Here is a 13330-nt window from a genome sequence, read left to right on the forward strand (position 1 = left end):
GGGACTGGATCGTGGGGAAAGATGAACAGAGCAAAGTATAGAGAGATCCTTGATGAAAACCTGCTCCAGAGCGCTCAGACTGGGGTGAAGATTCACCTTCCAATAGGATAATGACCCTAAGCACACAGCCAAAACGCAGGAGTGGATTCGGGACAAGTCTCAATGTCCATGAGTGGCCCAGCCAGAGTCCGGACTTGAACCCGATCGAACATCTCTGGAGAGACCTGAAAATAGCTGTGCAGCTTGAGATAATCTGCAGAGAAGAATGGGAGAAACTCCCCAAATACACGTGTGACAAGCTTGTAACGTCATACTCAAGAAGACTCGAGGCTGTAATCGCTGCCAAAGTTCCTTCAACAAAGTACTGAGTAAAGGGTCTGAATACATAGAGCGCCTTGCAAAAGTATTCATCCCCCTTGGCGTTTTTCCTATTTTGTTGCATTACAACCTTCAATAGATTTTTATTTGGATTGCATGGCCATACACAAAATAGTGAAATGAAAAAAAATTACTAAAAAGTGGTGCGTGATTATGTTTTCGCCCCTTTGCTATGAAGCCCATAAATAAGATCTGGTGCAACCAATTACCTTTAGAAGTCACATAATTAGTTAAATAAAGTCCACATGTGTGCAATCTAAGTGTCACATGATCTCAGTATATATATATATATATCTGTTCTGAAAGGCCCCAGAGTCTGCAACACCACTAAGCAAGGGGCACCACCAAGCAAGCACTGAGCACCATTAAATCCATTATTAAAAGATGGAAAGAATATGGCACCACAACAAACCTGCCAAGAGAGGGCCACCCACGAAAACTCACGGACCAGGCAAGGAGGGCATTAATCAGAGAAAACAAAGAGACCAAAGATAACCCTGAAGGAGCTGTAAAGCTCCACAGTGGAGATTAGAGTATCTGCCCATAGAATCACTTTAAGCGGTACACTCCACAGAGCTGGGCTTTATGGAAGAGTGGCCAGAAAAAAGCCATTGCTTAAAGAAAAAAATAAGCAAACACGTTTGGTGTTCGCCAAAAGGCATGTGGGAGACTCCCCAAAGATATGGAAGATGGTACTCTTGTCAGATGAGACTAAAATGTAGCTTTTTGGCCATCAAGGAAAACGCTATGTCTGGCGCAAACCCAACACCTCTCATCACCCCGAGAATATCATCCCTACAGTGAAGCATGGTGGTGGCTGTGGGCATGTTTTTCCTCAGCAGGGACTGGGAAAATGGTCAGAATTGAAGGAATGATGGATGGCGCTAAATACAGGGATATTCTCGAGGAAAACCTGTTTCAGTCTTCCAGAGATTTGAGACTGGGACGGAGGTTCACCTTCCAGCAGGACAATGACCCTAAGCATAATGTTAAAGCAACACTTGAGTGGTTTAAGGGGAAACATTTCAATGTCTTGGAATGGTCTAGTCAAAGCCCAGACCTCAATCCAACTGAGAATCTGTGGCATGACTTAAAGATAGCGGAACCCATCCAACTTGAAGGAGCTGGAGCAGTTTTGCTTTGAAGAATGGGCAAAAATCCCATGGCTAGATGTGCCAAGCTTATAGAGACATACCCCAAGAGACTTGCAGCTGTAATTGCTGTAAAAGGTGGCTCTACAAAGTATTGACTTTGGGGGGGTGAATAGTTATGCACGCTCAAGTTCTGTTTTTTTGTCTTATTTCTTGTTTGTTTCACAATAAAAACTATTTAGCATCTTCAAAGTGGTAGGCATGTTGTGTAAATCAAATGATACAAATCCCCCAAAAATCTATTTTAATTCCAGGTTGTAAGACAACAAAATAGGAAAAATGCCAAGGGGGTAAATACTTTCACAAGCCACCGTTTGTAAATGTGATTTTTTATTTTATTTTTTATTATACATTTGCAAACATTTCTAAAAACCCCTTTTTGCGTTGTAATAATGGGGTATTGTGTGCGTATATTGAGGAGGATTATTCTTTTTTCATCCATTTTAGAATAAGGCTGTAACAGAATGTGGAAAAAGTCAAGGGGTCTGAATACTTTCCGAATGCACTGTAGACTCAGAATCACCTTTATTTGCCAAATACATTTACATGTACCCTGAATTGACCTGGTAAAATTGTGCTGACAGCAATAGACAAAATATACAAACAGAATAGACAGACGAATTTACACAATCTACATACACAATATACGTGAATGGACAAAAGGCATTGGAGCCCTCAACCTGTGCAGTACTGACCTCCAAGGCTTCAGTCATGATGCAGCCCATGACAGCACACACTCTCAAGGTGCCCTCCATGTCCAGCTTACGCAGAGAAGACTTGAGCTGGTCGATGGGGACCAACCAGGCTCCGATCGCCGGTGTCGCTGTGCTCAGGAGATTCAGCTGCCTGGAGATGGCCTGGGAGGGGGAGCGTACATTGGTTGGGGCAGCGAAGCTGAACCAGATCTCCTTGATGGTGAGCTTCATGCTGCTGGAGTCAGGGGGCGGGGGCATGAGGGGGAGGTCCTTCTTCAGGTCGTCAGACTCCACCCCTTCATCCTGCAAGAGCAATCGACACCACACAGAGGCCAATGAGAGGGGAGCAAGAGAGAGAAGCAAGTCTATATTTTGTCTGAATGCTTTCCGTTACTGAAATGAGGTTGGATCAAGCACAACATTTGAAAGTGATGAGTTACCTGATCGTCAGAGTCTGAGTTTCCGTTGGCATCAGAGTTGGGGCTTGTGGCGTCGTTAGGCAGGTTGTCATCAGATACATCAGTGCTGTAGCCGCTGCCCGTCTGAGAGCCTGATGAGCCATTGGATTTGGACATGCCAGTGTTCACGCCAGTACCTGACTGCCCCATCATGCCAAACGCACTGTACAGCACTGCACCCGACTGACGTCCACCTGCACATATCCACACACAATCAGGCAAAAGTGTTACAGGGTTGGTGTTAATAACATCAATTCAATCAATTGAACTTGGTAATGACAAATTACCTTTGACGGTGAGGTTCTCGATTCCGCACTCAAACATGATCCAGCCCCACTTCTCCAGGGAGGCGGCGGTGCGGACCAGGTCTGCAGCCGTGTAGTTCTCCGTCTCGTCCACAAGGGCAAACTCATCTATTTCCTCCAGACTGAACAGCACTTTGGACTTCTCAAAAGGGATGGCCGTGATGGCACATGTCCCTATGTCTTAACCACAGGACAGGAAAAATGGGTAAACTTGAAAGTTTCACTTCACAACTGGCTAACACTTAATATTATATTAGGGCAGAAGTCTCTAACTCCAGTCATGGACAGCCTGCTGGGTGTGAAGGCTGGTGTTTCAAAAAACACATTGTAGAGCATTCAATAAAAAATAGCATATTCCCACCTTTGGAATCCAGGCCTCGTAGTTGGCAGTGGATGCGGTGGATGTTAAGCTTGGCAGCAATCTCCTTGCCCTTCTCAATGCCGGCGTTGGAGCGCAGTGAGCCTGAAGACTGTGGCTGCATCTTGGTGGCCGAGGCGTACTTCTCCAAGTTTACGGAGGGACGGCCGTGTTCTGCAGTGTTCGGTGTCTCCTCCACTATGCCCCTGTGGAGACAGACAGGAGGGTACGCACAGGGTGTAACTGTGTGTGTGTGTGTCCGTCTTAAGGAGACAGGTGCAGGCTGGTGGAAATGAGGTTACCTGTTCATGCGAAACTGTGTGGCGATCCTGTCGAAGCAGAGAGCAACCAGAGAGACGTGTGTGATGTGGCTCTTACTGGAGCTGAAGGGAGAACACTCTTCTATAGAGGCCTGGAGCAGACACAGGTTCACCTGCACAGCCAGAGAGAAAGATTTTTGGGACATTAGAGATGCAACTCTAGGTCAGCATTGATCTAGTCGACTAATTTCACTTCAAATTAGTTTAAATTCTGTTTAAGTCCAATACAATTTTCCTGGCACAATTTCATGGCACAATTCCTACCTTAGGGATTGACACGTTAGCTTGCAGGCCCTTGATCTTCACGTTGTCTGGTTTGACCTTCAGTTCCGTTTGGCCATGTGGCATGTTGAGGGAGCCTGTGGTACCCTCCGTCTTGGACAGCTTGTGCTCCTGCATGGCTGAGCTCTATAATGGGGGAACCATTTCAAAACAGGACAATCTTAGGGTAAATCTAAAATTGCACTCTATTCCCTTTATGGGTCTTTCTATAAACTACGGTACCAGTGAGGATTTCCTACGCTGGACAACTTGTTACTGCTGTTGATAAGTTATTGATAATAATCAGCCAATTTTTTTCATGTCATTAAATTAAGGTAAGATGGGATCATAGCTATATTCAATCAAATTTACGAGTTGATTTAAAATGTTGAACCCTTTATCATGTTTGGTGTCTTGATGGATTTGTCCAAAATCATGTGACATAAAACACAACTTTTCTGTCCTCGCATTTATGGCAGAGTAAGTTGTCATTATATCATATATTAAGCATTAATCAGTTAAATTAGACATTTTACTTGAACACTGTAAGAATCCTGGATCTAGTTGTCATACAGTTTTTTGTATAGAGATCTCAGAAATGCAGTGTAACTACGTAAAATTCTGTAACATTTCATGTCTCCTTATGTTACGGGGTGAAAACCCAAATCAAAAATAATAAATGCAATTGCAAAACCGAACGCTTCTAACTGAAATAGTCACCTTACCTTGACACTTAAAACCTAAATCGATACTGTCATTAATGTGCTTCTTCAATAATTATGCATAATACTTGTTGGATGCGCATTTGGTGTAAAGCTGATTAGTCACGCCATGATATATTCACACATCTGATCCAGGAAGGAATTTTCAGAAGGACAGTTAAGTGACGAACAGCTGTTGTGAGGGCGCATGTGACGCAACAACAGCCCAAGTGCTAGAAAAAAGGTGTTCGCAAAAAATGTCCAGAACATTTTGGTGTCTGGTTTGTTATGCTGGTGAAGAAAGTTGCGCCTGGATCCACATTGGATCTAATATCCCTACCGAATTGATATTGATCATCTGTTGTTGTCTGCTTGATTTACAGCAGGGTCTCGTTAGATCTAACAGAGAAAGCATCAAGGTAATGTGTTCATGTTTTCTGTGACTTGGATTGGACACAGAATCTACTGTGTGCAATTGCATAGGATAGACTATTGTGCAACCCCCAACACTATTCCTATTAATTATTCTAGATATAATGACAACAAATGCTTCTTCACAACATGATCTGGTAATGAAATAACATGACAAATACATTTTATTTTCCATGTTACACCTGCAATTTTAAACAATACAAGGGGCTTGAAGTAGCCCATTTGAACTTGAATTTGGAGCTCAGAAATTCAAGTATTGGAATAGGCCTACCAAGAATATTAGTAATTTCCTCACTTTGGTCCCCAAAAAGTCCTTATAATTAATTATTGTAGCCAATTTGTAAGTTCTCCTGATCCCTTACATGCTGACCACACCGCTCATGCGCGTCAACAAGCATCTGCTTTACCCACTGCAAGTCTCGCCTCTTCCATCTCCTCATCGGTTTTTAGGAGCATATACCCAAGTGGGTGATTGAAACTGAGGTCCACACTCCAGTCCAGTTGGTGGTGGTAATGCACCTTTAAGTTGGTTGCCAACCACCATAAAGTCCAAAGAAGAAGAAAAAGCCTGAAGGAGGAGAGATTACTAGAAACAAACTCGGTTTACCCTTTTATTTTTTGGATTCATTGTCGGAGTAGAGGACCTTGTGCATTTCAGTTAAAATAACAACCCGATGTTTATATCCCAGGACAAATTAGCTAGCAAGTGCAAGCTAGCTAGCTAAATTGCCATAAATGTTTAATGCTTTTCGACATCTAGTGTGGGTGGACAAAATCAACATGTTACAATTATCCGTGATTTCATTATTGATCAGTGTTGCTCTACTCTGTTGCAGTAAAACCACGTGTTGCGCTAAAACCACAAGCGGTTATTATGAGGATGAAAACATCTAATGCTGGCTTCAACTTGGCTTTCCATACAAATCCTTCCATTAAAAAATAAACTTTGCTTTTGGTCCCTTTCCCATTATAAGTACAGCAATAGTGAGATTCAAATTGTGAGATTAACGCTACCGCTATTCATGGATTTATTATGTGTGCCTGCACCAGCCATGCATGCATCCAATCTATTTAGTCAGCCAATGTCCACATTATTCTAAATCAAATCCTATTTTAGGTGTAATAATAATTAGAATATCAATGTATTGGCAAGGCCTAACAAATACATTATTCTTAGTGGTAATGGCCTACTTTTTTGGACACTTTTTGGATGCTTTGTGCCAACATCTGCCAGGGATGCTGGCAGATGTTGACTCCAATGCTTCCCACAGTTGTGTCAAGTTGTCTGGATGTCCTTTCGGTGGTGGACCATTCTTGATACACACGGGAAACTGTTGAGTGTGGAAAAATCCAGCAGCGCTGCAGTTCTCGACACAAATCAGCGTGCCTGGCCATAGCCTCGGGATGTAGTTTGTGTGTGGGGGTGCTATAAATCTTTTTGACTATTAAAGGCCCAGTGCTCTACTTTAAAAAAAATATATGATTTTTCAGGGGGTGCTGCAGCCTCTTCAGCACCCCTACTTTCCGCGGCTATGCGCCTGGCTAGGGCTGTTGCGGTCATGACATTTTGCCAGCTGGTGATTGTCATTGAAATAACTGCCGGTCTCATGGAAATTGACCGTCAATTAGCATTAACATCTTGACAAGTGACATCAATAAGGGATCGTACTGTAGCTTTCACCTGGATTCACAGTCTGTTACGGAAAGAGCGGTGTCCTTAATGTTTTGTACACTCAGTGTAAATTGTAAATATTGAGGTCGTTGAAAATGTAAATTAAGTACTTGAAAAAGTCCCTGAATGTCCTTGGCCAATGTTGCTGTATAGGTGGAGTTATTCGTCAATTTGTATATATTCACTTTTATTCCTCTAAGTACACATGTGGAACTGCATGAAAATCATTTTCATTTCAAACCATTTAGAAATGTTGATCCCAATGTCACACATCGGCCCCATTATTTATAGAAAGACCCTTATAGTGCCCTACTTTTAGCCAGATTTACTCCTTGGTGAGGTTTACTTACGGATTCAGTCACAGTGGACTTGCTGATCTGATAGGCTTCGTTTAGGACCTTCCCATGGAGGTCATCCAGAATGGCTGCAGGGTGACGTATACTGACGTAGTGGACCATAGACTCAATGTATCTGTAATAACACCCCATACATTGTCAATGACATTAGGAATATATATTCCTGTAATATGACAAGGAGAGTTGCTGGGCACATCTGCTGTGGGGAGACACTGATTGCAGATGGAAAGCCAATATGTTTTGAATTTTCAATGATGAGCTGGTCTATAAGATGACCTATATAACAGTATTTTTACACAAGCCTTTGGTGGCTATAGCATACTAGAACTTAGTATAAACCCAGTTGATGTTACCTGTCCAGAGCTTCAGCCACTAGAGGGGTGAGCACCACATTGATGGCCCCTTTCACTTCCACGATGGCGGTGGTTCTGGTCTGGGAGAGGGGCTGCTCCAAGGTCCAGTCCTCAGTGGTGGTGGTGTCGTCTGTGTTCTCCATCGCCGCCTTATCCAGAGGAGTGTACGGTTGGCTATAGTCACATAGAGAGAGATGCAGTTACAGATCTGTGTGTGAGAAACACACAGAGCAGACCATAGAGATCCTATTAAATGAGTTCTATATGTAATTATATGGAGCAGACACACATACACTGAGTGTACAAAAACATATGGCACACCTTCCTAATATTGAGTTGCACCCCCTTTATCCCTCAGACCATCTCAATTCATCGGGGCATGGACTCTACAATGTGTCAAAAGCGTTCAACAGGGATGCTGACCCATGTTGACTCCAATGCATCCCACAGTTGTGTCAAGTTGGCTGGATGTCCTTTGGGTGGTGGACCATTCTTGATACACATAGGAAACTGTAGAGCGTGGAAAACCCAGCAGTGTTGCAGTTCTTGACACACACAAACCGGTGCGCCTGGCACCTACTACCTTGTTCCAGTGTTGTAGAGTCCAGTCTGGAGACCACATATTGAGTGTCTCGGTCTTGTCTCGGTGTCGGATACATTTTCACTTCCCAGGACCAGCCGAGAATAATCATAATCTTCCATTCAGTCAGTGCATAAAAGTGCTTCACTAGGCCCGAATACAATATATACTCTCCTTTCTTGAAACATTAATATCTTATCGCTTATTGAAACCTGGGATTCCTACTTTACTCGTAATATTACTGTCCTTTAATTGAAAAATATCCTCAAACTTTGTCAGAATTTCCTTGACTCGCTGGTAGGGAAGAGTCGGGAAATTGTTGGAAAGTTGCATGCTCACTATTAGTAAGGGGAGACGGGGGGGAAATTGTAAAAGTCTTTATATCTATAATAGACATGTTTGCGCAGTGGCAAACCTATTGGACCTAGGCCTTCAGTGTGTGACATGCTTGTGATGCTGAAAGGACAGCAATCGTAATACCAGCACACATGTAAGAGAGTGCACTTTTTGTAAAACACAGTGGTGTAGTGGAGGCTATATACGCAGGTATAGGCCCTATACCCACTTTGTTTTCAGTGGGCATTGTGTATACTCACTTCTTAATCCCTAGTGTTGTATATCAAAGTAATGTAGTGGAGGTATACGACTTATTAATTATGTAGTACAATAGTGAAATCATGCACAAAGTAGCCTACACAATTGCAAAGCGGGCAGCACACATAACCTAGTTTCAGTGGAATATCATCTGCAGGCAGGAAGAGCGTGCAGCTCTCAACTGGTTGTCGTATTGAGCAGCTCACAGAAGAATGACATCAGTAGCCGGTACGTAGGAAAGACGTTTCAACTCATGATATCTACCAGTAAATGCCAACTAAGGTAACAATGGGAAGGCAAACCAGGTATTGAAAAAGTTTGGTCCATGGTCTTGGTTAGATGCGCAATTCAGTCATCATGCTATTTTCATGATCATTTCTAAAGGCTTAACCAAAAAACCTTCCCAATTAAAAGTTGACTGCAATTATATAATGCTGAGTTGTATCAATGGGGAGGGCATTTGTTTTGCACAATTGAATTAAAAGGCAACTACACCCTCCATAATTATATTTAAAAAAATGTTCCCAGACTTCCAATGTTTTTCCTGATGTGGTTTAAGCATTGTTGTGGACTTAACATCACATTCTTGTCATTTTTCTTTTTTTTGTAAATTATTTTGAGAGTGAAAATCTGAAATCTATAGGAAAACATAGAATTTTTCACACAGGGGGACTTTCCTTCACACAGGACCCACATCTCCAGGCACCACTATACCACTGCATAGGGCCGATAGAACGTTAGCAGTCCATTCACTCATACATAATAAGCCAGTAGGTCCCAATTATAGGAATACAAAAACAACCATTAGGCTAAGCATTTCCCAATCAAAATGTACAACTATTACTTCCCATTGCAAAACAAGTTTCACGTTTAGCACACAAAGTAACCGGTGAGCTACAGTTTAAACGCAACTATGTTTCACACTTAAGTTATTCATTTTCAGAGAGATGGCTAACAGCAGCATGCGAGTTTCAATGTAAAAAAATAAAACAGTTTCACTCACCAGATGATCATTTGAAACCTAAGTTCTTGTTGAAAGTTATTCTTGAAAAAGGAGAACCTAACAAATTAGCAAGAACATCCTCTTTGATAAAACCTGCTGCAGCCGCTACAAACTAGCCTACAACAAAAGCTAACTAGCTTGACCGTGGGAAAACTACTGCTCGATATTGCACAGTGACCTGTTGGCCTTCGATAAGGCAACAGTTTCCATACGTTTTTGTAAAAACGGTTCCATCCATTACAAGTCAATGTGATTGGTTGATTCCACTCCAAACCTTTGCCCTAATACAGTTGAATGGCAGATGCTTCTGATGGCCTAGCAAATGGCTGACATAGCTAGCTTTATACAACAGGTGGGTCTAATTTCTGCTGATCGGTTAAAACTACATTCTAGCCGGTGTCTATTCCACAAGTTACCACCGGCTAAATCTATGACAATAAAATGCCTATTTACTCTGTTCCATCTGACTTTGCAATCCACGGTCTCATCAGCCCAGCCAGGCAATTTATAAACTTGATCTCCACTATAAAAAGCATGTAGACATTCTCACATTTCTTTTATACTAACATTTAGTTTCAACAGCGGAGATTTGTATAAACCTTGCTGTCTGTCTCGCTGATATTCGCAACATTGTTTCAATATTCAAATTCGATCTCTACCTGTCCCATAGTCAGTGGTGTAAAGTACTTAAGTAAAAATACTTTAAAGTACTACTTAAGTCATTTTTTGGGGTATCTGTACTTTACTATTTACATTTGACTACTTTTACTTCACTGCATTTCTAAAGAAAATTAAGTACTTTTTACTCAATACATTTTCCCTGACACCCAAAAGTACTAGTTACAATTTGAATGCTTAGCAGTACAGGAAAAAGGTCCAATTCACACACTTATCAAGAGAACGAAAGGTAGCCTAGTGGTTAGAGCGTTGGACTAGTAACTGAAAGGTTGCAAGATCAAACCCCTGAGCTGATAAGGTAAAAACCTGTCATTCTGAACAAGACAGTTAACCCACTGTTCCTAGCCGGTCATTGAAAATAAGAATTTGTTCTTAACTGACTTGCCTAGTTAAATAAAGGTAAAAAATAAAATAAACGTCCCTGGTCATCCCTACTGCCTCTGATCTGGTGGACTCACTAAACATAAATGCTTCCTTTGTAAATTATGTTGGAGTGTGACCCTTGCTGTCAAAAGTAATAAAAAAGGAATTTGATGTATAGCATTTACTTAAGTATGAAAATGTAGTACTTTGTCCACCACTGTACTTAACTACAGTACATTTAAAATATAATACTTTTAGACTTTTACTCAAGTAGTATTTTACTGGGTTACTTTCACTTTAGTCATTTTATATTAAGGTATCTTTACTTTTACTCAAGTATGACAATTGAGTACTTTTCCCACCTCTGCCCATAGTAATGAACGTGTCGGGAGTCGAGATGAGACAGACAGGCAGGCAGCTTTTTTCAGCCAGTCGAAATCATGAATCAGCATATTTTTTATGGATATATACAAAGAACTATCAATAGAAAACAGGTCAAATGAAACGAAGTGCAGCTAGTTTGCTGTCTTTCCAGCATCAGTTTGAAGTCATTGTGTTAGCTGTGTTGTTGGCTAGCTCCTCTGAACAGCAGTGTCCTGACGAGATAGGCCATTTTCTATGCTAGGCGAAATCGTGCATGTTTAGCTCATTGTTATGAATGTATCCAAATAAATGTCACTGGAAAACAGCTTAAACAAACGCAAATGCATCTACTTTGTCACAGGAAGGCCAAAAAGATCATCAAGGACATCAACCACCCGAGTCATGGCCTGTTCACCCTGCTACCATCCAGAAGGCGAGGTCAGTACAGGTGCATCAAAGCTGGGACCTAAGAGACTGAAAAACAGCTTCTATCACAGAGCCATCAGAATGTTAAATAGCCATCACTAGCCAGCTACCACCCAGTTACTCAATCCTGCACCTTAGAGGCTGCTGCCCCATATACATAAACATGGAATCACTAGTCACTTTAATAATGTTTACATACTGCTTTACTCATTTCATATGTATATACTGTATTCTATACTACTGTATTTTATATTTCTTAATTCCATTCTTTTACTTTTAGATGTGTGTATTGTTGTGAATTGTTACATACTACTGCACTGTTGGAGCTAGGAACACAAGCATTTCGCTAAACACCCGCAATAACTTCTGCTAACTATGTGTATGTTTCCAATACAATTAGATTTGATTTGCTGTTATTCTGGCTGCACTTTTTGTTGTGAGTAAGTTAGCCGTAGTTGCCTAGCCAGCAAGCAAGGGATAAGAACTTTGCCAGCCAGTATGGCAATGGAACATTCAGAACGAATGACTGGGTTGCTCCTAAAGATACAGAAGAAAAAGACTGAATGGGTCGCATCTCTGGCAACCGAACCGACAGAACGACCAGCCGGCTTAGGTAGCAACCCTAGATTTGTGTCGGGACTATATCTTGTGGAAGGATGAAATAGTATGAATAAATTAATCAAAATAATGTTTTTATGAAAAGATGTACAATTATTTGAATATGTTGGGAACCTGTTGTATAAAAGTGATCATGCCCTCGAACCCGGTGTTTGGAAGATATTGGCACGGTTTGCCGGCCCTCGATGAACACCCATGCCAATATATCCTCCAAACACCGGCTTCTCGAGCATTATCACTTAAATATTTATCTCCCCAGAGAACCCCAAAGAAAAATTGTGTTTGGATCTTTTTTCTCTCCAGTGTTAACCCTTTCCTTTCTAACAAACACCGAAGAGATTAAATCAGAACATCACTGAAAAGAATAATATAATAATTTGTATTATTTTATAATTCCTTAGCCTTTCTCTGAAAGCGTAGAAGGCCCTCATTGTTCTCCACTGTGTAAGCGTTAGTAAAAATGTGTAGAGTGTCTATTTGCCCTCAGCATGGGATTTGTCACCATTTTAAATGTCGAAAGAATCGATATGTTCTTCTGAAATATGAACACAGAAATACTGGACATTTTGAACTCTTATGTTGATGATTTGCAAAATTACAGACTTGCATTTTCTGGTCTCGTCTTCACTCGGTCTCTGACCTCTCGTCCCCCTCCGTTCTTGGTCTTGACTCGGACTCGTGTCGCTCCGGTCTTGGTTTTGAATCGGTCTCACATTAGGTGGTTTCAAACACAACACTGCCCCGTTCAACGGCACTTAATTATTTTGTCTTGCCCATTCACCCTCTGAACAGCACACATAAACTCAGCAATTTTCAGCAAACTTAACATGTGTAAATAGTTATGAACATAGCAAGATTCAACAACTGAAACAAACTGAACAAGACATGTGATTAACAGAAATGGAATAATGTGTCCCTGAACTAAGGGGGGTCAAAATCAAAAGTAACAGTCAGTATCTGGTGTGGCCACCAGCTGCATTAAGTACTGCAGTACATCTCCTCCTAATGGACTGCACCAGATTTGACAGTTCTTGCTGTGAGATGTTACCCCACTCTTCCACCAAGGCACCTGCAAGTTCCCGGACATTTCTGGGGGGAATGGCCCTAGCCCTCACCCTCCGATCCAAAAGGTCCCAGATGTGCTCAATGGGATTGAGATCCGGGCTCTTCGCTGGCCATGGCAGAACACTGACATTCCTGTCTTGCAGGAAATCACGCACAGAATGAGCAGTATGGCTGGTGGCATTGTCATGCTGGAGGGTCAT

At 41.7% G+C, this 13330-nt stretch overlaps 1 protein-coding gene across 18 annotated transcripts in view; it reads right to left on the reverse strand.

Moving 5' to 3' along the window:
* Positions 1 to 13330, reverse strand: part of kiaa1109 (KIAA1109 ortholog) — a 136039-nt gene that overhangs the window by 65541 nt on the left and 57168 nt on the right. For all 18 annotated transcript variants that reach the window (XM_014191706.2, XM_014191736.2, XM_014191821.2 and 15 more), the window contains exons 31-38: positions 7441 to 7614; positions 7082 to 7202; positions 3930 to 4073; positions 3648 to 3778; positions 3349 to 3551; positions 2970 to 3167; positions 2665 to 2876; positions 2225 to 2527 (exon numbers count right to left, since the gene is read on the reverse strand). In XM_014191706.2, the coding sequence (XP_014047181.2) occupies positions 2225 to 2527; positions 2665 to 2876; positions 2970 to 3167; positions 3349 to 3551; positions 3648 to 3778; positions 3930 to 4073; positions 7082 to 7202; positions 7441 to 7614 (1486 nt within the window). The remainder of the gene's footprint in view (positions 1 to 2224; positions 2528 to 2664; positions 2877 to 2969; positions 3168 to 3348; positions 3552 to 3647; positions 3779 to 3929; positions 4074 to 7081; positions 7203 to 7440; positions 7615 to 13330) is intronic.

The sequence above is a fragment of the Salmo salar genome, chromosome ssa01 (genome assembly GCF_905237065.1).
Source record: "Salmo salar chromosome ssa01, Ssal_v3.1, whole genome shotgun sequence".
In the NCBI taxonomy this organism is placed as follows: domain Eukaryota; kingdom Metazoa; phylum Chordata; class Actinopteri; order Salmoniformes; family Salmonidae; genus Salmo; species Salmo salar.